The sequence below is a fragment of the Falco cherrug genome, chromosome 6 (genome assembly GCF_023634085.1).
Source record: "Falco cherrug isolate bFalChe1 chromosome 6, bFalChe1.pri, whole genome shotgun sequence".
Lineage (NCBI taxonomy): Eukaryota > Metazoa > Chordata > Aves > Falconiformes > Falconidae > Falco > Falco cherrug.
Window position 1 is genome coordinate 66,916,510 of NC_073702.1, and position 24,169 is coordinate 66,940,678.

The 24,169-nt window shown below is 42.3% G+C and overlaps 1 protein-coding gene across 7 annotated transcripts; it reads left to right on the forward strand.

Moving 5' to 3' along the window:
* The first annotated feature begins 1,937 nt into the window (after window positions 1–1,937).
* BEND3 (BEN domain containing 3) lies at window positions 1,938–23,833 on the forward strand. Of its 7 annotated transcripts, none has more exons than XM_055713552.1 (6): window positions 1,938–2,117; window positions 9,001–9,122; window positions 12,144–12,188; window positions 12,656–12,879; window positions 17,934–19,874; window positions 22,869–23,833. In XM_055713552.1, the coding sequence occupies exons 3-6, from the start codon at window positions 12,155–12,157 to the stop codon at window positions 22,881–22,883; spliced, it is 2,214 nt and encodes a 737-aa protein (XP_055569527.1). In that variant the 5' UTR covers window positions 1,938–2,117; window positions 9,001–9,122; window positions 12,144–12,154; the 3' UTR covers window positions 22,884–23,833. The 7 variants fall into 7 exon arrangements, with proteins under 7 accessions (XP_055569527.1, XP_055569526.1, XP_055569523.1 ...); XM_055713551.1 differs by lacking the exon at window positions 22,869–23,833 and adding an exon at window positions 20,858–22,716 and having other exon boundaries at window positions 1,939–2,117; XM_055713546.1 differs by lacking the exon at window positions 22,869–23,833 and having other exon boundaries at window positions 1,943–2,117; window positions 17,934–22,716.
* Window positions 23,834–24,169: the final 336 nt, after the last annotated feature.

Genomic DNA, 24,169 nt, shown 5'->3' on the forward strand with positions numbered 1-24,169 from the left:
ACAAAAATGAACAAAAAACAACACAGAAAAGTCGGCTTCTCAGAGGGAAATGCAGTTTCAGAGATAACAAACAAAAGATTTATCTGTTAAATTCACATCAGTGCTCAGAGCTCACCTGTTCAACCTGCACATTTACTTGCAACCTGCCTGCTGCGTACTTGCCTTGCTACTTCTATCTGATACACCCTTCATGCTGGAATCGATCAGCCTTCATGGCAGGATCCATCCTCAACCTATTTATTTTACAATAAACACCTTTAGACTTAACTCCTTTCACTCTGGAAAAAAAGTGAAACCATTACAATATAATTAGAGCACTTGGCTGTGTGGTTTTACTAAAAGGCAAAAGGAACCTATTCAATAGGAACGGCAGCACCAGCCGAGTTTATTGCGTAAGTAAAGCATTTCACAAAAAGCTGTCAAGTTGGATACTTTGCTAATTTCACAGTCATTACATGTAGCCAAAAAATGTAATTGCTGTAACTGGCCATAGGTTACAAAACTGGACTTCCCTCTCCCACCTTACCTTTTTTTTTTTGTTTGGGTTTTGTTTTGGTTCTTTTTGTTTAATGGGAAACGGTGTGGTTTTCTACAAGCTGTTAGTAGAAAGGGCAGGTAAGGTTTGCCAGACTCATGTAATGTCTTACGTGCTCCTGTCAAATTCGGGGAAGATAAAATCTACAAGGATACTTAATTAAAAAAGAATGCGATCTCTCTTTTATAAATCATCGCTGCCACCCACCCCCACCCCGAACGTGAAGCATGCGAACGGTCGCTTGTTAAAACGGTGCAGGGAAAGAGCATAAAATCCTTAAGCTTAAACCAACTGACTGAATTAACTTTTAAAGTGTAGGCTTAAGCCTAAAATGGCACCAAGCACCAGCCTTTCCTACTTGGCAGCGCACGCCGAAGCCCACGCTGGCATTACATAAAGGCAGGCGGCGGTCCCGCGGGTGCCGCCAGCCCGCTGCGGCGCTCCCGGGGGTGCCGGCGGCCGGGGGAAGCCTGGCGGGGGGGGGGAGGGGGGCGCTGGTGGCTGCGCAGGGGCGACGTGCCGGTGTCACAACCCATTTGCGTGAGGCGCTGCTCGCCTTCCTCCCGCACCGCCCGCACGGCTGCCCCGGGGTGACCCGCGGCCGTTGCGGCGGGGGGATTTGCCGCCGGGCCCCAGGCGCAGCCGCAGCCGGGGGCTCGGACCGCCGGGCAGCCGCTCCCCGCGCCCGGCCGGAGCCCGCCGCTGCCTCGGCTGCCCGGGCAGCCCGCCCGCCCGCGGCGGCGGAGGCGAGACGCGAGCGGGGCGGTGGGCAGCGGCCGGTGCCCTCAGGCCGCGGGGGATAACGGCCGCCGCGCGCCGTCCCCGGCGGTGCGGGGGCCGCGCGGCCACGTGCTAGCTGCCTCCCGTCACCGGCCGTGGCCACGCGGCGCTGCCCGTCGGCTGCGCGCGGGCCCGGTCCCCGGTCCCCCCCACCGCCCACCCGCGCCCCCCGCCCGGTGGCCGCCCGGCAGCCGGCGCACGCGCACACCCGCTCCCACCGCCTCCCCGCGTGCACGTGCGCGGCCGGCCGCGGTCTCGCGTGGCCGCGGCGCCGGCACCCGCGGCCGGGGACGCGCTTCCACGCGGCGGCTCCCCGCGGCGCGCGCGGCCCGAGCCGGGCCCACGTGCGGCCGTGCCCGCCGCGCCGCCCGCGGGTGCCGGGGGCCGGGGGCGGGGCGCGGCGGGGGCGGCCGGCGGCGGGGCTGCCCGCGCGGCGCCGAGTGGGCGGCAGGGCGCGCGCGGCGGGGGCGGGGGCGCGCGGGGTCTCCAGTGGGAACTGCGCGTCCCCTGTGGCAGCGCCGGGGAGGGCGGGGGGGGAGGGGGGGAGGGGGGAGAGCGGCCTGCTCCTCCCCCCTCCCCTCCCGCCTCTGCCCCTGCCCCGGGGCGGCGGGTGGCGCTGGCCGCGGCGGGTCGGGGCTCAGTGTCCTTGTGCGGAAATGACACACGGTCCCGTCACGTCACGCGAGAGCGCAGCGCGCGGACCCTCGCACACAAAGAGCGGGGGGGAAACGCGGGCACCAGCGGCGGCCGCTCCAGCCGCCCCCGCCGTCCCGGGGCTGCCGTGCCCCCGCGCGGACCCGAGGTAAGTCCCGCCGCCGCCGCTCGCCGGCCGGGCGGCAGGAGGGGCGCCGCTCCGCGCAGCCCTCGGCGGGGAGCGCCGCCCCGGCGGGTAGGGGAGGAACGGGGAGGGGGGCCGCGCCGGCGACCGAGCGAGCCGGGGAGCGGGAGCCGCGGGGCCGGCCCCTCCCCCCGGCCGCGGCTCGGGCCCCCCCCCGCCCCTGCCGCTCCACCCCGCACCCACCCCCCCGCCGCGGGGCGCGGGCCGCTGGGGGCGGGGGGGCTCTTTGTTCGCTGCTTGGAACGTTGCTATAGCGCTGCGGCGCGAGGGCGCGCGCGCCCGGCCCGGGCGGCGGGGCGGGGGAAGGAGAGGCGGCGAGGAGAGTGGGACGGTCACGCCGCCGCCGCCTCCAGCCTCACCTCGTCCCCTCCCCCCGCGCCGGCCGCACGGATCCGCCCGGGCAGGGTTCGGACCGGAAGCGCCGACCGCCGCCGCCGCCGCCTCGGGCTCGTGGGTCTGACCGCGGAAGCGGCCCCGGCCGCCGCGTGCGGGGCGCGCGGGGCGTCCTCGCCGCAGCCCCCGCCTCCGGGCGGGGCCTCGCCGCCGCGCCGCTCCCACGTGGCGGCCGCCGCCGCCGCCCCTCCGCGGGGAGCCCCGGCGGGGCGGGGGGGGGGGGGGGGGAAGCCCCCGCCCCCGGGACTGCTCCCGCCGAGCCGCCGCGCGGGGGCTTCGCGGGGCGTCCTGTAACGGCGGGGGCGGGGGGTCGCGGTGCCGCCCGGCAGCGGCGCCGAGCGGGGTTCGGTGGCAAGCCCGCGTCGGTTCGCGGGGAGCCGTGCGCCAGGGGGGCCGGGGGCGGCCGCCGCCGCCCGGGACCGGCCGCCTCTACCCGGCGCCCGCCCGCTGCCTCTACCCTACTTTCCCCTGCGGTGCGTCCGCGCAGCCCTTTGTAAACAGACGGGAACAAACTCTGAAGCAGCAGAACGCGAGCCGGCGGCGGGCCAGCGGCCATGTGACGGCGTCCACATGGCGTTGACGCAGTCCCGGAGCTTTTTGGATTGAAGTGCGGGTCGAGTTTGCCGCTGCCACCCATAAACACTGCGTGTGCCCGACCCCTGGGGCACAGGCAGTTAAACAGGGGAGGAACGACCTCTTCCCTGCTTCTGGCTGACCACCGAGTCACCAGATCGTGAATTTACTGGAACGACTGCCCGTCGAATAAAAGGAATGGTTGCCACTCTGTGCTGATACCTTTTCTCCCCTGCTAAGTCGCACTCGGCGTTGGAATAGCCGCACCTTTTTATCTTTGCTGAGTATTTTCATAGCTTAGCGGAGTCCAGTGGATAAAAATAGGAAAGTCGAATGCAGTTCGGAGGAGACTTTAAATTGCCTGTACGAAGCTCAGATGGAACGGTATTTTAAAATAAAGGCAAAGAACAAGAGGAGAGAGAACTAAGCATTAAGGAAAACAAAATGTTTCTAATAGACCAGGGGAAAACACCTGACTGAGGAGGAACCGAACTGATGCATGAATGCTGGAAATCGGCTAGGTTACTGTTTTGCTGACCACTGCAATATTAAATTGGTGTTTGATGAAGTACAGGGGACAGGTTGAGAAAACTTCAGCTTTAGGCAACTTGTGGGAAAACTGAGAAGAGTAATTTTTATTCTTTTTTTATTTAAATTGCATCTGCAGATGTAACTAAAATGAAACAAAAAAAGACCCAAATTGAGAACATGCCCTGTAAGTCCTGTTGGCAAAATGCCCTTATAGCGGGCTGGCTTCGGTGGAGGCTTGAGGCTTCCTGTCCTTCACAGGGCAGCAGAGGAGGTTTTCAAACTATGTTAAATATAGGGATTTTATTCTCTGTAAGGGCAACGCTTCCAACGACATCTGCGTGTTCTTTTAAAGGTATTTTTTCATAGTTCTAGAACTTGTTATACATGTATTTATAGTCAGAATGTGATTGCAATGTTGGAATACTGTTTTCTAAGGTATTTAATATTTCAAGTGTCAGTACTGGGTATCAAGAATAAATTTGACTCAAAAACTCCACTCCTGGGTCACTAGCGGCACTTTACTATCTCAAAATTATTAAAATAGAAAGCATCTGCTTTTAGTATTGTTTATATTGTCTGCTTGTGTTTTGCTTACAGTTCAGTGAACGAGGTAATATTGTTATTTCACAGTTTCTTTAAGATGGGTATCAATTTGAAATATATTTTTTTTCTTAACTAAGGTGGTTTCAAGTATCAGACTTCTTCGGAGTGTTCCCTTTTCAAGTAACTTCCCAGCAAAGCTCAGAAAAGTTACGAGCTTTAAGGAAACCTGACTAAATATATACAAAGTGTAGTCAGGTATATAGCTCAAACAGTACAGATTTTCCCCTCCCTCCCCAATTTCTGGCTGTTATAATAATTTTAGGTAATTTGTAATGTTAGTCAGTAAAAATGTTTCAGGCAGCATACTGACAGTGATCCTTTCCTTGCTATTTGCTTATTCTGGGCATCATACCAATGAGTGTGATCATGAGGTTTTCGGTAATAGAAGGATACTTAAATAGAAAACAAAAATTTTAGTGAAAATGCAAAAAAAAGTCCAGAAAAAATGGCATTGTTTTGTGGGTTTTTGAGGCCTTCTTGAAATTCTGTAATACTTATAGTCAAATCACTGGCCCATAGAATTGAACAGAAGGCAAACATTGCCTCTAAGAAATACATTTTACGGCTCAGTTTTGGAGTGGTATTTGCATATAATTCAGTTGAATTCAATTTGAGTTGCATTGGTTTTTTACAAATCGGAGGAATCAAATGTACCCCAAGGATAATTGCAATGTTGAAACTATTGAACCCAGTGCTACAGCTAGGAAGCAAAAGATGCAGATTACTTGGCTCCTGAAGCAGAACCCGGAACATACAGTTCTCTAGGTTTGCTTCTACAGCCCAGCAGGAGAGCTTTCCAAGGGGCAGCCTGGAAAGCACCACACACCCTGGGCAGGAGGCAGCTCCTGGGCAGCCTGAGCAGAGGCTTGTGCCTTGGGTCCTGTCTTCCCCTGGGACTGCAGGGCTGGTGTTGAGAATGAGGGCTGTTGCTTCAAGGCGACGGGACTGCTTCCACTTACCCACGCCAGCTTTCAAAACTGTGGGCTTCCCCTGGGAAGCATTGGTCATTTTCTGGTTTTTATCCAGTGCATGTTTCATACAAAATACAGAGAGACCCAGAGACAGGGAGCAGTACCTCAGACACTTGACTGTCTGGTGAGTGTCTAACTATTAGATTGATTAATCGTTGTCCCTTGCTGAGGATGAGTATTTGTACCATGGTTTGGTTGGCTATGGATAAACCACACTTTAATTACGTAGCATAAGACCATTGCAATTTTGGGATAAAGTCCTGTTACAGGAAGGCATATGTAAGAGGAGATGCTGTTAAACAGCGATTCAATGTACAGATCTTGTAAAATATATCCAGTGTTACTTACTCAGAATATCAGCTTTTTTGGCATTCCCATAATTTATTTAACTTTACTAGGTTACCTGTGCTTTAAGAGGAGGGTTGTATCTTTCACAGCATGCTGAAAACAAGGAAACTGAGCAGCCACACAGGCTATTAAACGCATATGTAATGTTACTAGCAAGCACATGTGTCTCAGCTTTTGAGCAAAATGTAAAGAACAGTTCACCTCTTCAGAAGCATATGACACCCTAGTAGAATACTTTTCCTTGAAGTCTCCGAGTTTTATATATGAAGCAATGTGCCACCATGAGGCTTTAAAAGGAATAAACATCTCATCATACACAATATCTAATCCCCTGTATTTTCAGTAACGTTCTTATAGTCTATAATAAAGAACTAAAGCATTCCTTCCAATGTACATGGAAGATGCTAAAACATTTAGTGGGACAGTGTGCATTTAAAAAGCGGCATCTACACATTTACTGTGCATTAATGAACCGAACAATACAAGGTTATGCAAGCATTTAAATTCTAAATAGCAAACTTGTATAAAACTGATAACAGGCTTTCTTATTATAGTAAAGCGTATTCATTAAGGTAATGATTCATTTAGATTTGTGATTATAATTAACAGGTGTTATGAAGTCAGAATTGCTTTCCACATACAGCAGGTATACACTTTTATGCTTTTCTACATGGTTTTTGCACTTCTTTTTTTCAGTTGTCAGAACTTACTACATTAGATGTGGGAGTTTAAAGAGTTAGTTTTTTACTTATGAACAGCAGAACAACAGTATTTTTTTCTGGTGGACTTTTTTTGTTTGTTTTTTAAAGTCAGAACTTGGAACTGATCAATCAGGCTTTCTTTAAGACTGATTGCAAAGGCAGAGAGCTGCCCTGATCTTACGTTATCAGCAAGATCTTTTCTCTTTGCATTGTGCTTTTACGATGGTCACAGTTATAAGACAGGTAGGGAAAGCATCCTCCAGGGCCAACACATGAGTAATTGTTAGATGGTAAATAGGAGAACGCATGTTATGGGATGATTTAACTTAGGCTTATGATTCAAGTCTGTTTTATATACCAATAAGTAGGTACACTTTTATGCTACTTTTAAGTAGCGTTATGCATTATACTAGATGATATGAGACTGAAATATGTTTAGAGTATGATTTGCAATTTGTTCTCTTGCTCATAAAATCTTTACCTAAGTGCTTTAAATCCTTAAGGTTTCAGTGCATGTTTCAGGTAGGCGCATTTTTGATAAATGAATCGCGTTTTTTGCTCTACTTGCAAAAGCATCATCAGGGTGGTAGTTAGCACCAAATGCATGGAGAAACATTCCAAAACCGCATTTTTAAATGTATTCTTCCATGCTTTGGAACTTGCAACATTGCACTAGGCATTGAGCTTCCCTGTTAGCCACAGGTAATACCATTTCAATGTTGAATGTTGTTACCAAAATGGTATGATGGTACATTTAAGTGTCATAACCTGCTAGGTCTTTGGAATAGAGACATGTGTCTAAGTGATACCAATGGAAGTAGGGAGGGGTAAGTCCCTTCACTGAGCTGTCTCATTCATCATCTAATCTGATGAGAAGAAGGGAGAGCGGGATCTGTGGGAAGGGGATTTGGCCGGTAGTGATGGCCAAGGTGTGCTGGGATCCCCCTTCTTTTCCAGCCCCCTCATGCTCTGACCCACTGCTCTTCTTCCTGCTTGCCCTCCAGCGTGCTATAACCTGGTGATTAGATCACTCTTCTAGGATTTGGGGACCTGAATTCTTGTCTCTGCTGCAGAATCAAGGGCAGGAAAGTTAAAAAAAACCAACCAAACAAACAAAAAACCCCAACAGATTTTCTGGCTCCCAAATACCTCTTTAAACATTGTGCCGTTGCTAAGTGAAAAACCTTACACTTACTTGTGACCGTCCTCTATGAGAGTCCAAAAGTACTGAGCATGTTCTGAAAATGGCTGTTGAATGTTAGCCAGCTGGCCAGATGCAGAGGAGGTCCTAGTGGAGCAGTCCCAGCAGGGCTCAAAAGGTTTTGTGTATCTGGTCTGCCAGCAACTTGGTATCTAGAATTTGTAACCAGCTACAAGTTAGCTGGTAGCTGAGTGGGTTTTCTGGATCTTGCTGCAAATCACAAGATCACAAATCAAACACCCTTAGGTTGGTGTCTAGAGTTACTGTAATGCATGTTCAGTTTATTAGAAATAGATTAACTTGAAACAGGACAAAATGCTGTATATCGCATCAATTCTCTCCAAATAGGCTTATCGTACATTAGTTTAAAATGAACAGTATCCTCATTTACATGATTACAAATCAGGTATTTTTATTCATTTCTCTTAGAATAACAAAACCTTAATCACCTTAAGAAAACTGTCCTTTTTGGTTCATCTATTTTAACTGTTTCAAAAGTGTCAGGACCTGTGGGTGAGTCTGGAGGGCTGAGCCCAAAGGAATGTTTCTGTCGTCCCAGGAAGGCTCTGGTATCACGTAGGCTCCGTTGTGTGACACCTAGCAGTGGCTTAGCACAGGTACAGTACCCGTACTAGCAGCTATCCAGGCAGTTTAGATAGGAAGGTGAGTACATGCTGATAGTCAGCAAAGTGTTTGGTTTTGAGACAATGAGTTCATATTTTCATATTTTGTAAAGCATTATTTTTTTGGTCAGTTCAGGTGAAAATACAAGAAGTTTCAGCTAAAATTCAGACATACAAGTGCTTAGGTTACAGCTCCAGTCAACTTCGTTAGGATCAAGATCTGGCTGTTGACGTAGATGTTTGGTATGTTTTGGAATCCTTCCTCCAGATCCTCTTCTCACCAGAAAATAGGATGTACTGCAGCATCTGTCTGTAGCCCAGCAAGATAAAGCTGCCAAGACAGGTTGCTCTGCCAGTCATGGCTGCAGGTCCAGGCCCCCAGCTTCAGCACAGGGTGTTCACTCCTTCCTAGAACTGGCTAACTGCTGTCCTGTAGATAGCGCTGAGGCAGTATTAGGCTAAAGATGATAAATATATTTACCTTTTGTTTTGAAAAAAGATATATATAAATACGATATAAGAACAAAGTATCATTGTATAGTCAACATGACAAGGAACAACTGTCAGGTGTTTGCTTTACTAGGTGGATTACTTGTTCAGTTGCTTGTTGCCCTATTTTCTCCCAAGTTCTCCTAGGTCGTTTTTACTCCAGCTTTGCTTATTCTCGCAGTCTGGGGCAGAATGCTACCTCAAAGCAGATTTTGACACTGCTGCCTCTTCTATGAAGCCAATAATAATTATTCATAAGTACCTATTCACTGCAAACAGTATTTTAAAGAATCTGAAATGTGTTATCTTTAGCAGACTGTGAACGATCAACAGAATTATTGTTAACCCTACATAGACAGGTGTACATGCATGGACATGATCACGCATGCCCACATACTTTCCTTCTTCCCACAGGCCTTAATTTCCTATGGAGGTGATGATACAGTTGCTGTGTTGACATCTCTGTGTCCACTCACTACTCACTTGTGAGTCCATTGCTACCCAAATTTGAAGCGAGATGGTGGTGTAAATAGGTGGTAAGTGAAGTTTTGTGAAACGGTTGAACCAAGCCAGTGGCTTGCGGGTATGAGAGAGATTAATTCCTCCTCTCTGTCCCAAATCACGTGCATACTCTTGGCCCAATTTCTTGCCTTACCCTTTACCTCTCTGAATTAGAAGAAAAGTAACCCAGCAAAGAAAGAAGTGAATTGTTTTCTGTCAGTTTGTCAAGGTGAAAGAGCTCACTGAAGGTTAAGGCTGGCACTCACGCTTGACTGAGGGAGCAGGTGGGGTTATGAGGCAGGAAATCAGAGGGGCAGTTGGATCCTGTCTCTTGATAGAAGTTGTTATATTTGTGTCATTTTCTCAGGTTACCTAAGTTCTTACAAATCTCACAAAGAAGAAACCAGATAAGGAGACAGATGTTGATGTTTCTAGGGCTTGTGGAAAGGAAAAGGTTGGAGCTCGTGCTTTGTTTGGCGCCCCAGTCTTTCTAGGCCTCATTGATTCTGATGCTGGTTTGGATTATTCACTTTTAATTGGATTCTGGCAGTTTTCAAATAAAACAAAAAATACATAATAACACTTTGTTTCAAATTTTTGAAATAATGTTTTGACTTTGTTATTTGTCCTTAGTTTGGGATAGCTTTCATCTACTGATGTTACCTGCTTCAGAAAGTTAACTGTTACCCAGGGTATGTGCTTTGCTTTAGTTTTCACTTTTTTCCAGTTTTAGAGTGGCTATTCAGATTCTTACTATCTTCTCTTTCCAGTTTGCCTGTATTGTCTCAGAAGAATTATCCTAAAGTTTTTTTCCTATTTAAATAGCAGTAATAGCAGGAGTTAGAAGGAAAATATAATTCCCTATATCCCCTCCTAAATATTTTGTGGTGTTATGGCTGCTGCCACCTCCACAGTCTTCCCTTCTGGCTCTGTGTTTACCATCTTTTAGTGTTTTGCTTTGATAGAGCAGCCTAGGATTATCTGGAAGACCATTTTGATTTCCATTACAGAGTATTCTGTAGTGGTATCGGCTGATTTGCTTGCTGTCACCTCAGGCCCTCACAGAAAGGCTCTGTGTCACACTTCCTGAGCACTGGCACGTGTTGGTCTCATCTCGTACCACATCCCTCAGCCTGAGCCTAGTGCAGTGTGGAAAACTGTAGGAAGGATACAGGCACTGAATATCAACGTATTTGAGACATCAGGGCAAAATACAAATATTTAGTGCTATGTGCTGCTTTCCAGCTTAGATTTTTGATGGTGCTGTATGAAGTACGCTGTCTTAGGATTTTTCATAACAATCTGTGGTGACTGCATCTAAATTCATAAATAATGTTGACTTAGTAAGACTTGGTATTAACCTTCACCAGTGCTTGCCAGGTGTCTTAGAAGTTGGTGTGAGCCACTTAGTTTCATGCTGTTATGCCTCTAAAGAGTTTGCAGAAGTTTAAGTGAAGTGACTATATTACAACTAAGCTGGCATAATTTATTTGTGGATCAATTCATAAATGCAAGTCCCAAAACAGGGAATTGTGGTAGGTAAAAGGAGTAGATAAGGGATTTGTAGTAGCTCTAGATCCAACTGTTGGAGACTTTCTGGTGACATGATGATGAAGACAATCTCTTGTTATCCTCTTGACAGTGCCCTTCACAAGGCTGTACATAGGGGCCACATTGAAGGTCAGCCCATCAAAGGTATTTTGGCTTCTAGAGTGGCCCAGTATGAGCTGATTTTATAACTCCATGCATTTTCCATTTGGTTTGCTACTCATTGTACTGCCATTGTACAAAAGCTGATCCAGAGTGGGACCTCATACTTACCATTGGCAGCCATCAGTTGCTGGTGAAGAAAAACTCATAGCTACAAAGCATTCAAGTGTTTACAAGAGTTCAACAGTATTTTGAGCTTTTTTTTAAAAAAAAAAAAATATTCAACACTATTTAGAAGAAAGGTAGAGAATATATTTTTCTCCAAAACAAATTCTCTGTCTCTTTCTCTCCTTGTCTTTTAAATTTCATTATAATTCCCACTTCTGGGCTGTACATACAGTTTTGATTGACTGGTTTTATTCACTTGCTCCAACCAGAGACAAGTCTGTCTTGATTTCAGACCTTGGTTAAAGGATAAGTGGGAACAGTTGAAAAGAAAACTATCTGAAGGAAGAATGTGGAAAATGTAAAATAATAATATTCTGAGGCCAAGTAAACATAATGCTGTGTGTAGATGAACTGGAGTGGTGTGTGACAGTTTACCAGTCACCAGCTCACTAGTTGAGAGTATCAGTTTGCAGCTGTGCGCCCACGGTCGGTGGGATCTGATTAGGTTACTTGCTTTGCAGATCTCCAGAAGTTTTAGAATATCTTTTAGGGACATGTCCACAGATCGATGTTTGCCCTCAAGTAACTTGCAAAATTAGTTTTCAAGGAAACAGAAATACAAACCAGTCTTTCATTTGAGAAGTAATGCTAAATTCATGCTAGAATAATACATATATTTGTTTTTCCCTCAAAAAACATTCTTGCATTATTTAGAGGCTGACAGTTAGGAAAAGAGGAATTACTGTAGATCTTCAGATTGCTCTGCTTGAATTGATGCAATCCATATAAAAAATCAGAGATTTTTATCCTGCAAGTATATTACAGTTTATGATGAGTTTTCCTTCTGTGATCACTTTGAGTCACCCACAATGACAATATAAAAACATTGGACTGTAATAAGAAGCAGTAACTTGGTACAGGATAGAGAGTTTAATACAGTTAACTTCCATTTATATAGTGCCAAGATACTTTATAGAGAAGGTTAAAATGACTTTTAGTTTTGTCCACACCAGAAAAAGACGTGTAGTTTTAAATACTTTCCTAGCTGTCATATGTTGTCAGCAGTATAGTTTGCATGTTGGCAGGTCTAGTTATTAAAACGTACAGACTGGAAATTATTTGTGGGGTGTTAATGCCCAATGGCTCTAGATTAAAAGTAATTATAAAAACAGATGTAGATGTTTCCTGATTCCAGAAGATGCTGATATTTACCTTTGTGGTTTTGTTTTGTTCTTTAGTGGGATAGAAGATGAATTCAGCTGAAATCACTGATGATGATGAAGGTAAAATATTATACTTTGTGTAATTTATGATCAGGAAAAAATACTTGTTGAGTTAAAGCCTCTATAACCTGATAAAGAATGCACTTGGATCAAGACAAATTACATTAATGTTTCTTAAAGAGGTATCTAAAATACACCATCACCTTTATTACTCATTTTATTTCCTGCTCTGCATCCTTCCTCCCCCTCCAAAAAAATCTTCCTGCTGTAACTGTATTTGTTTATACTTTAGATTCTTCCTTGGGGAAGAAACTGTGATTTACTGGATGACTGAATAGTTCCTAGCATAATAATCACTTGACTTTGAGGTGGCCTCAGCATGCACTTCATTGTACAAGTCATAAAATATAATGAAGTTCTTCAAAACACATTTTCATAAAAAGAAACAAGCCACAAAAGATTGTATTAAGGGTGTCATGGTTTTCTGGAGAGAGTGCTTTATCTTTCTAAACCTTCTATTTTTCCAGTAAAAATTCCTAAAAATAATGTTGTGAAAGTAGAAACAGAAAATGAAGATGAAGCTCTAGACTGCTCGGTAACGTCCAGGTCTGCTGAGAAACACTCACTGGATGGCGCAGTTACTTGCCTGCAGGATTCCAGCAAACGGAAACAGACCTCACTTGGTTGTGATGGTTCAGGGAGCCAGCAAGATGTCTTACCCAGTGTGAAGAAAAGACGCTTTACACAAGAGGTGACTTTTCTATACACGATTCTGTGATTTTTCTGGTTTTTATTTCATAGGCTAAATTATTGCTGCTATAAGCAAAATGCAAGTCATTTAATTAGATTTGCATTAGTAACGAGTTTGAGACAAACATGGCTAATCTTAACCCAGTTTGCACACATTATTGTCTGGGTATTTCTTTAAATAACGTGGGAGCGATCATATCTATGAAATACAGTTCTAGGTTAATTCATTCATGTGAAGTGTATTTTTCTTGTTTGTCAGAGAATGTAGGAGCAGGTAGTGATTTGAATTAACTTGAGCATGACTCTGATTACAGGCCCTCTCATGTCACAGAGTCCTTCAGCTGGATCCACAGCAATAAAATCAGGCTGTAATTCTTTCTTCTGTGACACAGATTTCAATGCCAGTGAGACAAGTATAAATTTGTGTATTATTTGAAAGATAAAAATGCAGGGATGCAGAAGACTTCAGCATATGAAGAGCAGAAAGTATTACAACTTCTGGTGCAGCATCTCACAACAATCCAGTTAGTGAAGGAGATGCCCAAGTTTCTTTGGTTACCCTGTTCTAGTGTTCTACCTCTCTAGCAATTGGAGATTTTCATTAGCCTTTGCTGAAACTGAACAAGTTTCTTTTTGTCCTTGTTCTTTTCAGTAGGGAGAGCAGTGATCATCTGTTCCTAGAAAAGTCTTCTGCACGTCGGAAAATCAGTGTGATGTTGCCCACCCTCAGCCCTTCCTTTCCATGACTGTAATTCTGTTTTTCCAGCTCTTTTTCAGGAGTCGCCTTATATTTTTGTTGTTCTCTTTGAGATTCCTGAAAGTGTAGTGTCCAGTGTTGGATAGTCACATCTCTTCTAACACCCTCTAGAGCAGTGAAATGACCTCCTGTTTTTCACACTCAGCACTTTATTAAAATAACCTAGATTCAAATTCATCCGCTTTTGAATAACTTCAGGCCGTGGGTTATATTTAGTTTATGACCTACTCTAATGCACATATCCTTTTCTGCTGTTCTGCTACCTAGCCAGTTATTCTGTGTTGTATTTGTGCATTTTATTTCTCATTTCTAGCCATAGCTCTTCATATTTCTTTTTCTTGACTGTCATCTCTCTGACTTCTTGGGGCTTTTTTTTCCCCATATGCCTTTGGTAGGTAGGTTTTAATCTTATTACATGGTGTCTTTCTTTTCCTTTCTCTTTTTACAAGTGTTTTACTTACATTCAGATTCTTAAAGAGCTTCATAATGGTCTCTAAACTGTGCTTGCTTTTGATCTTACTGTTTGCTGTTTGCCTTTATTAAATTTTTAATTTCAATTTGAAATTAATTATAACTTTGGTCTTCTAATATCAGAAAGTGACCCAGTAGCAGCGATGAAAATTCATTCTTGACTGACCCCAGTGAATCAGCATGTTTAGTTAAAAATACCAACCAGAAATAGCCCTCAATCCTAACATTTTTAAAGTTAATTGCTTTTCTAGTACCAATGTTTTGATTTAGTTGACTTCACCAACTATGTCTGTTTAAACAGAGGACAAAAATGTTTGTGATTTCTGAGAATATTGTGCTTTTAGTATATTTTAACATCACATAGGCTACTATGTATGATATAAGCAGAGTTGTACTTTTTGTGTTATATAACCATAGTATTGGGCTGGTGATTATAATCCTAAATGACTTTCTATCAGAAGACATTTAGCTTTTTTAAAATTCTGATTGTCTCTTCAGAACCTGAAATTAATTTTCCCTAATTTTCTTTAAAAAAAGTGTGACTTCATAACCAGAAAATCATTTTCCCTATTTTTCTTTTAAAAAACAAGTGTAGAATGTTGTAATTTTTAAAAAATTATGTGCAAGAAATTTCCAAGTTCTCATGTGTTTGATAGAATCTCTTTATATGTTTCTTGCTCATGTATTCATTCTTCTTTACTCATATGCTAGAATATTATGCTCTGTATTCTTACAGATACTTAGACTTCATTTTTTTAAGTATAATAAGGTACACAAATTAGCTGGACTTTAGCACTGAACAGAGCAATAACTAAACTTTTAAAACTTGTCTCGGGACTCTGAGAGATAGCGTGTGAGACTATTTCACAGTTACTTATATTGGTCACTGTGCATTCTGAAAATGTTCAAAGAATGTATAAAATATAAAAACTTGCTTTGCAAATGTAGTATAAAAGTCAGCACTGTCTTATGTACATTGAGTCTCACAGAACAACATCTTTGCTTATTTTTTGATGGTACATTAAAACTGATCATCTTAAACAGGTGTAGTATTAGATGAAATACATTGATGTGTAAAGATCAGTGTTACAGAAAAGTAATTAAAAAATAGTAATACTAGTTTAATTGGACAATTTATGAAAAGCCATGTATTTATGCTGTGGATACTGCCGTTCCCAGATGGAAACTGTTTAAAGGCAAGATAATTAAAAGCAAAAGGAAAGAAAACACGTATGCATCTGAAATAGAAAATCCTTAAATATAGGCCCAAATGTGTTGTCATCTGTTAGTCAAACACTGACTGTGTGTTTTTGAAATGCAGATAACAAATCCGTCCTGCAACTGTATTCAAACACTCTGATCTGCATTAGTGAAAGGGCAGAAGTTTGCTGCCATCGCAGCAGTGATCTGCTGCTCTTAGCGTGCACGCTTCTCCTCATCCAGAGTATGGTGTCAAAAACTGAGAATGCAGACTTTCACAATACTCACTGTCAAAGTGCAAGACAATGAGTTTATGCTAATACACTTTCCAATACTGCTTTGCCCTGGCTCTGGATGTGGGGTGTGCATTAATAGAAGTTAACCTCACATTGCCAAGTTTTATTATAAATTAATCAGGGAAAAGGTATGGCAGGAGTTCTGATGAGAACTGACAGACAGCTGGTGGCCCATGGCAAGCTATTTAGTAGAGAAGGAATTGAATGGATCATACTCCGTCTGTGAAGGAGTATTTGGAATGTGCTCTATAGGAGTGTTAATGGAAGAGCTAGCTACTTAGGTAGCAGGTCTCACTGTATGTCTAAGAAATGTATTCTCCAGAATTGCTGTTTTGTTTTGTTCTTTTGATCTAAAATGGTAAGAGTAATTTGTAATTCAGTCTGGTTGTCTGACTGAGGAGCAGAACTACGTTTATGTCAGTGGGGATTTTTGTGACCTGCTTTCCCATGATGTCTCTTTGGGAGAGCCTTATTACCATCCGGAAATACCTCTGTTTCTCCGCTGACAAGTATAGGTGGTGTATGACACCTTCAGTCCCAGCGTAGAAGCCTGCAGTTAGGTGGGAGCAACGTGGATCTCAGTCTGCTCCCAATTTGGTCTCTTGTGTTCTGGTATTTTACAAGTCACAGAGAGCTGATTTAGTTAGGGTGTATCATACCACATTCTGGGGTGGTATCTTTATTAGCGGGTGGTGTTACAGGACTCTGATTCTTTGCTGTCCTCATAGCAAATGGGTGGGACTGGAGCAACAGTCTTCTAAATGGGACCTGGAAGTCAGGTGTCCTATACCAGCACAGCTAGGAATTTTGCGCACTGTGAAATAGATTGCATTTGCATTATGCTTTCATTTTATCATCAGCTTTGGATGTGAAAACACGAGGTTTCATATGTAGGGTTGCATGATGTGAATGAGAGCAGAACCTGGAAACACAACTTCAATCTAGCCGAGTCTGCTGTTTCTAAACTTGGAGCAGAAACCAGCTTGTTCTTTCTGAGCCTGTTTTGAGTGTATATTGCATTAGAAATTAAAAGTAGTTTGATTCAGTTTGTCACTGCAGTAAGCAGATGCCAAGTGTGAGTACACATAGGGACCAGATTAATTTCATGAGTGTTACAGTTCTATTTTTTTCAGAAAGGAACCTCAGTTCAAATTCCTCACTGTAGGACGTAGTGGGGGCTTCACTAGAATTTCAAATTGCTTGTGACTCTCAGCTCAGGCCTCAAGGCCGTGTTCCATTTGTTTTAATCCTTGAATGCAAATTATGTTTTTTATCTAATTAATAATCTGTGGAACAAGCCAAGCAAAACGTTGCAGTACAGCCTTCTCTAAAATCTGTGTGTTTTCTCATATTTTAATTCTATACGTTGGATTTTGATTCTGTTGTATCTGCTTCCTAAGAATTACTTGCAATAGCCATGTGTTTGCAAAAAACACCAACCCACCCAAGCCCTGCATATTTGCTCTGATTTGGTGAAAATGCTTGCTTCCGATTTCCAGCAATGAGGAAGAGCTAGAAAGTCTTAAGAACATTAATTCCTTAGGAACTCATTACTGTTATTTATATAAATAGTTTTGAAAACTAGAAACCCATGAGTCTAAACTTCCCTGCCTTTAAGAATTACAAAAATCTTAGGCTTCTCTTTTTAAAAAGACAATACCAAGGTACTTTTCACTTTGGTTTTCACTTTTTATTATTTATATAGAATACTTTTTTAAAATTATAGTCATTCTTAGAACTTGCTTAGGAGTTGTACACCATAATAAAGATTAAAAAAACCTCTACATAAACCTTTCACGTTGAAAAGAAGAGAATAAGCATAATTCTGGTGTTTTATAACCTGGTATTTTCAAACGCTAACCTAAAGAGAGTGCTGGAACATTAAATGCAGTTGTTGGAGGCAGTGGCAAGGTCACAGGACCCAGAAGTCAGGAGTCAGAAAATCTAGATTCTATTCTTGGCTCTGTTGCTGACTTGTTGCCACCCAAATTTGCTACAGCCCAAGATCCTCGTATGCAAGGTGAAGCATAATGATACTTAATTTGGGAGAGTATTTAGAGCTCTGTGGGGAGAGTACTAAGGATTATTGCATTTCTATTCCATGGAGAAAGCTATGAGCCAAAACAACAAAACCCAAACACCTAAATAATACTTTACTGTATTTATTCTCATTCTTCCTACTGTATTTATTGATTTTGATCTACTTAACTAAGTCCTTCTGGAGAAAATTTGACTTAGCATATTTATTTAACAATGCCTGCTTAAGGGACACATACTTACAGCTAATATTTTTAAGGCAGTCTTACTAATACAGTATTTGTTCATTCAAAGGGCTCCCTTTCAAACATGAAGAACAGAGATGCTGGCTCACCCACTCAGGTAAATGCAGAGCAGCCAAACAAGAACAAGAATCCTAACGTAACATGGCTCTGTGAAGAAGAATCCTTCAGTGACGTAACGACTCCATCTTATAAAAAACCTCTCTATGGCATCTCACACAAAATCACGGAGAAGAAGAACCCACCAGGAGCAGAGCAGTTTGCTTCTTATGAGTTGTTTGAAAAAATCAACCCCAGCAGTCCCTCACATCTTCGGACTTTGAATGACCAACGGAAAAGGGACTCTGCTACAGCCATAGCCGTAACAGCAGCCACCACAGATGCCGACCCAAATATATATTCTTTGATACAGAAAATGTTTTACACGCTTAACACCCTCAATACCAATATGACTCAGCTTCACAGTAAAGTTGACCTGTTGTCTTTGGAGGTTAGCAGAATTAAAAAGCAAGTCAGTCCAGTAGAGTCCGTTGCAGACTTCAAGCCTCCCCCGGAGTATCAGCTGACTTCTGCAGAGCTCAAACAGATCATGGATCAAAGCACATCAGGCGGAGACCTAGCTTGCCGGTTGCTAGTGCAGCTCTTCCCAGAGCTCTTCAGCGATGACGAGTTCAGCAGAAGCTGCAGTGCATGTGGCTTTCTCAACAAAAGGAAACTTGAATCTCTTCATCTACAGCTTATCCGTAACTATGTGGAAGTTTGTTATCCTTCTGTGAAGAATACAGCTGTGTGGCAGGTGGAGTGTTTGCCTCAAGTCAATGATTTTTTCAATAGATTTTGGGCTCAAAGGGAAATGGAAAACAGTCAGCAGAGTGTGCAGTCGTCTGGTTTTTATGAGACTGAGCAGGTCGAATCCTCTCATTTTATGGAGGATAAAGAGCAGGAGGAAGCTTTGTCCTTGGACAGGAGTAATGCTATTGCCTCAGATTACATGCTGGATGCTCAGGATCTCAATGAATTTTTAGATGAAGCTTCTTCTCCGGGGGAATTCTCTGTTTTTTTGTTACACAGATTGTTTCCAGAACTCTTCGACCACAGAAAATTAGCTGAAAGGTACAGCTGCTTTGGAGACTCTGGAAAACAACTGCTGGATCCTCATCGGCTTCAAATAATCCGTAGGTACACTGAAATTTACTTTCCAGATGTGCAAGAAGAAGCAGCCTGGTTGCAGCAATGTGTTCAACGAATAAATGATGAGCTTGAAAATACTTATATGGATGGGAGTGAATGTGATCAGATGAGAGATGACTGTTACGATTCTTCTAGTTTACCAGATGATGTATCAATAATAAAAGTAGAAGACAGTTTTGAATATGAAAAGCCTGGCAGGCGCTCAAAAAAAATTTGGCTTGTACCCATAGACTTTGACAAACTTGACTTTCCCCCTCCTGATTTCGATGTCCCTGTGCCGGATTACCTGTTGAACAAAGAACAGATTAAAAGCATATATGAAAGCAGTCTTTCCATAGGCAACTTTGCCTCTCGATTGCTTGTTCTTTTATTTCCTGAATTGTTTACTCATGAAAACTTACGGAAGCAATATAACTGTAGTGGATCTTTAGGCAAGAAACAGCTCGACCCCACTAGAATTAAATTAATTCGACATTATGTGCAGATACTGTACCCCAGAGCAAAGAATGACAGAGTGTGGACATTGGAGTTTGTTGGGAAGCTTGACGAGAGGTGTCGACGAAGAGACACGGAGCAAAGGCGCACATACCAACAGCAACGGAAAATCCACATACCAGGGCCCGACAGGAGGGAATTTCTCAGCTATGCAATAAATGCCGAGAGGTTTCGAGAAGAATTCGAAGGGCCACCACTGCCACCAGAAAGAAGCAGCAAGGATTTTTGCAAGATACCACTCGATGAACTCGTTGTTCCTAATCCAGACTTCCCTGTGCCTTCTCTGTATTTGCTGTCTGATAAGGAGGTAAGAGAGATAGTGCAGCAGAGCCTGTCTGTCGGCAACTTTGCTGCCAGGCTTCTCGTAAGACTCTTTCCCGAGCTCTTTACTCCGGAGAATCTCAGACTGCAATACAACCATTCAGGTGCTTGTAACAAAAAACAGCTCGATCCTATCAGACTGAGACTGATCCGTCATTACGTGGAGGCAGTTTACCCTGTGGAGAAAATGGAAGAAGTATGGCATTATGAATGTATACCGAGCATTGATGAAAGATGCCGGCGTCCTAACAGAAAAAAGTGTGATATACTGAAAAAAGCAAAGAAAGAAAAAAAGTGACAGGCTCTTTTAAATTCATAAGACTTTGACCACTAAATTATTGTCAGGATTATGCTTTGGTTTAGACTGAAGGGCCTGTCGAGAGCTGAGAGCGCTCAGCATCTAGGACAGTCAGGCACTAAGTTTGTTGCGTTTTAATGTGTGTGGCATCTATGTGGGCACGGCAGGGGTGGGGAAGTGGCTTACTACATTTGTACATGGCTAAAGACCGTAAGTCATTGGTGATAGAGCTATCAATGACTCACTGAAAGCATGGTTTTGACTGGTGCAAATACATGTATTGAAACTGTATCACACCACTCCCCATTTCTGCATCTTCCTTTTTTTCACTTTATAGTAATAAATAATTTTTATTTTTTTTAAATCATGCTCTTCAGGGGCAATTTTTCATTATACCCTTATAAACAGTCTTTGAAATTTAAACTTAATTTGAATTTGAAAGTGCCATGTTCATTGGAAATCATTGGAATATTAGACTGTGCTTCTACAGTAATTGCAGCTTCCCATTTGTTTTGTTCTTGGTGATACTGAGATACTGAAAATAATACCATGTCAAATTAACTATTGAAGAATTGAGATATGAGCATAGACGCAATGTGAATGTTTTTTTTTTATATTGACACCACAAGCTTGATCCTGCCCCTGTGAGTTCTTTTTTTTGTTTTGTCCAGTGTCACTGCTGGCGTGACTGAGGATGGCTCACCTGAATAAAGCCAGCAGAACAGACCCAAGCCTATACCCGTGGAATGTCTTGCCATCGCCTGCTTGCCACTCTATTTGTAAAATAACAAAGAAACAACAACAACAAAAAAGACCTGAAACAGGAACTTAGAAAAAATTTTACACCTTACTCTCTATCAATATGATTCCAAAGGTTTCCAGTGTTCATATTGAAATACATATATAAAAAGTACGTGCAAAGATTGGTTTTGTGATGAAATTCAGTGTTTCAGGGTCCCCCATGTACGAGCTGTGGTAATGTAACTCATTCTTTGCGTGAATGCAGCAGCGTCTGAATATTTTGGGTGTAGGGATATTGAACTCCCTCACTTTGCCAAACTGATTTAGTGTAATTAGTAGTTATTTGGAGGCATAACTGTGTAGGTATAACTTAGGTTCATACGGTCAAGTTTGCATCATTAATATGTTCAATTGTAACAAAGACCCCCCAGAACCCAATATGAATTTGCTGTATGACTTGTCACTGAAGAGTGCTGCTTTAAAACTAGTTTTCCTCTTTTTTTTCTTCTTTTATTTTTTCTTTTGATGCTGATAGAAATGGTGAGAGTCAAACATGGACTTTTAAGACAGTAAAGGCAGTGATTGCTTACTGACATCACTGGAACACCTTGAAGCAATTGATGTTCTCTGTGGTCCTTTTTTGGTTTGTTTTTTTTTCCTTAGATGGGTCATAGTATCAAATTTGAAGTCAGTTCCAGTATAATTTTCTATTGTAGAATTTTTAAGAAAGTACAAAATACTTGATATTTTTACTTCAGATTTTTAGAATTTGTTGTTCTTAGAGTCATATTGATCCCTTTCTTTTGAAAGCAAAACAAAACGTTTTTTTCTGATGGCAAGAACTAGTAAAATTATGTTAAACCAGGAGTAAATCATAATAGATAGTAGCATTTGCTCATTTTCCCCACATGCTAGCAACATTCTCAAAGAATGTATGAAGAAAGTCATGAATGTACTAAATAATACACTGATACTGTTTATATCCATTTTAATGTTTCCCGTTGGTTTAAATAATAGCAGACCATGCACAAAATGGATATCAGAGCAAATATGGCTATAATAAAATGAAAACATTTTACCAAAGATAAAGAACTGATACCACAATGTCTGCATCTTACCTTTCATTTTAGTGCATAAATTTAGTAAATTGAATGTATTGGAAACCAGGATTTTATCTTGTAATTGTATGCTACCTAGCACCTCTGTTAAATTTTTTACATGCACTTTCATGGGAGATATAAAATGACAAAATATTAACAGCTGCTTAATTTGTTGTTGTGAGTGGCTAGCCAGAAGGTAAGAAATATAATTACATTTTCTTATCTTAATGTCATACATGTCTCACCACTTAGTGATTTTGAAGCTCCCAGAATAATTCAATATATATTAATTTTTTGTACGATTGACAGATGTTACTAGCTAGCATGCAAATTTGAGATGTACTGACTTTTACTGTAGATTAAATAAAAAAATCAGTCCATTCATATTATCTACTAATTAGTGAAAAAAGAATCTTCACCTTTTAAATTACATTTTTGAAAGTTGGATAGTAATATTTTGGTTTTTTCTCTTCTGCCTAATTGCTGCGTACATTCCTTTTATCTCACTCTTCACAACCCTATCATGAGTCATTTGATTGTATGTTTTATAACATATCAAGAAAATACAGACATATGGACAGCGACATAGTTCACTAATGAAAGCTCTTGCAGTGCATCTGAAGTACAGCCACTTCATCCAGTTGGTCAGTCTTGTAAATAAATTAAAGGTATATTATTTTCATACATGAGGAATGTTGTCTGGTGATTGCTTGAGCACAAGCAGGCATCTTTTCCTGAAGTCTGTTACTAAGATCTGAGATAACCTTAGCAAGTCGGACAATACGTAAATGAAAAAACCTTGGTTTGCTGCAGCCGTTTTAAAAATTTTCCTGTCTTTCAGACCTTTTTAGTTTAAAAGAACAAACTTGTCATTTTGAAAGTGAGGCTATGATAGGAAGATTGCTATGTATTGAAGCGTTTGGAACCTGCATAGCCATGCGCACACTGACTTCCTATGGATGAACATTACCTTCTACCTACCAGGTCAGTAAAGCCCGTTAAGGTGAATATGAAGTGTCTTTATCTACTTCTTACAGTTTAAATTTATCAACTTTGGATTAGCATTGAATAGCCCACTTCTAACAGCTTTCTGAAAGAAAGTGTAATATATCCTGTCTATTTTTGTGTCTGGCCCATTTTTCACAAATGAAAGACTGACTTAGAAGCTCTGTAAACAATGTTAAACAGCACACCAGAACGGAGATAAGTATGCAACAGTTCATTGCCTGTTAACTGTATTCAGCTGACAGAATCGACAAGTTTGCAAATGAGAAAAATCTTTACTTGAAGTCAACCTTATGTTGATGCATTACAGCCACCGAAGTGTTTCATGTTCTAGGAAATGTTTGTGACTTTTTTTCTTATCTTCAAAATGCATATAATTTTATTTTTAGGTACATTTTTTTAAATCTGTCATTTGTCTCTTTTCAGTTATTGTTTGATATTTATATTATAGCAGAGAGAAACAGGATTGTGTGCTCCACACTACAAAGGCACAATAGGTTTTATTTCATGCTGGAAGGGGCTAACATGAATTCTACAGCCCCAAGAAGCACAGCAAATGATACGCAGGTTTTATTCATAGTTTGGTTTTATTCAGATTTTGTTTTGCTGATTAAAGGGATATGAAACAGCTGGAAAATTCAGTGTCTTAAGCTTGCATGTGTTGAGGATGGGGCATAAGTTGACAGGTGTTCTTATTTACCATGCATATTTTAGTTGATTGTACTTAAAATCTATGGGAGAACAATCATGGCAGGTTCTCAAGCCTATGATTTTTATGAGTAAATGAAACGCACTCCATCACTGTCATTGCCAAAATTTCTTCATTTCCACAGTTTGACTTTCTGACTTTTTTCCATTGTTACTGCAACTCAGCATCAACAGGGTTATGGGTTTTTTCTCAGGAATATTCTGAAAACATGTGCTTGAAGTTGTTTAAAATGGATAGATGAAGTGAGGGTTTAGTTCCCTGTCTTAATTCTCTCTGTCTTTGCTAAGAAAGGCAGAAAAAGAAAGAAGGTTTGTCTTCTACCTACTTTTTTTGTGCTGGTAAATATTAAGACGGCTAAATTCATAGCAGTGACAGTGCTTTCAAAATTCTGATTTTACCCTCTCCGTCATAAAAGTCATTTCATTTAA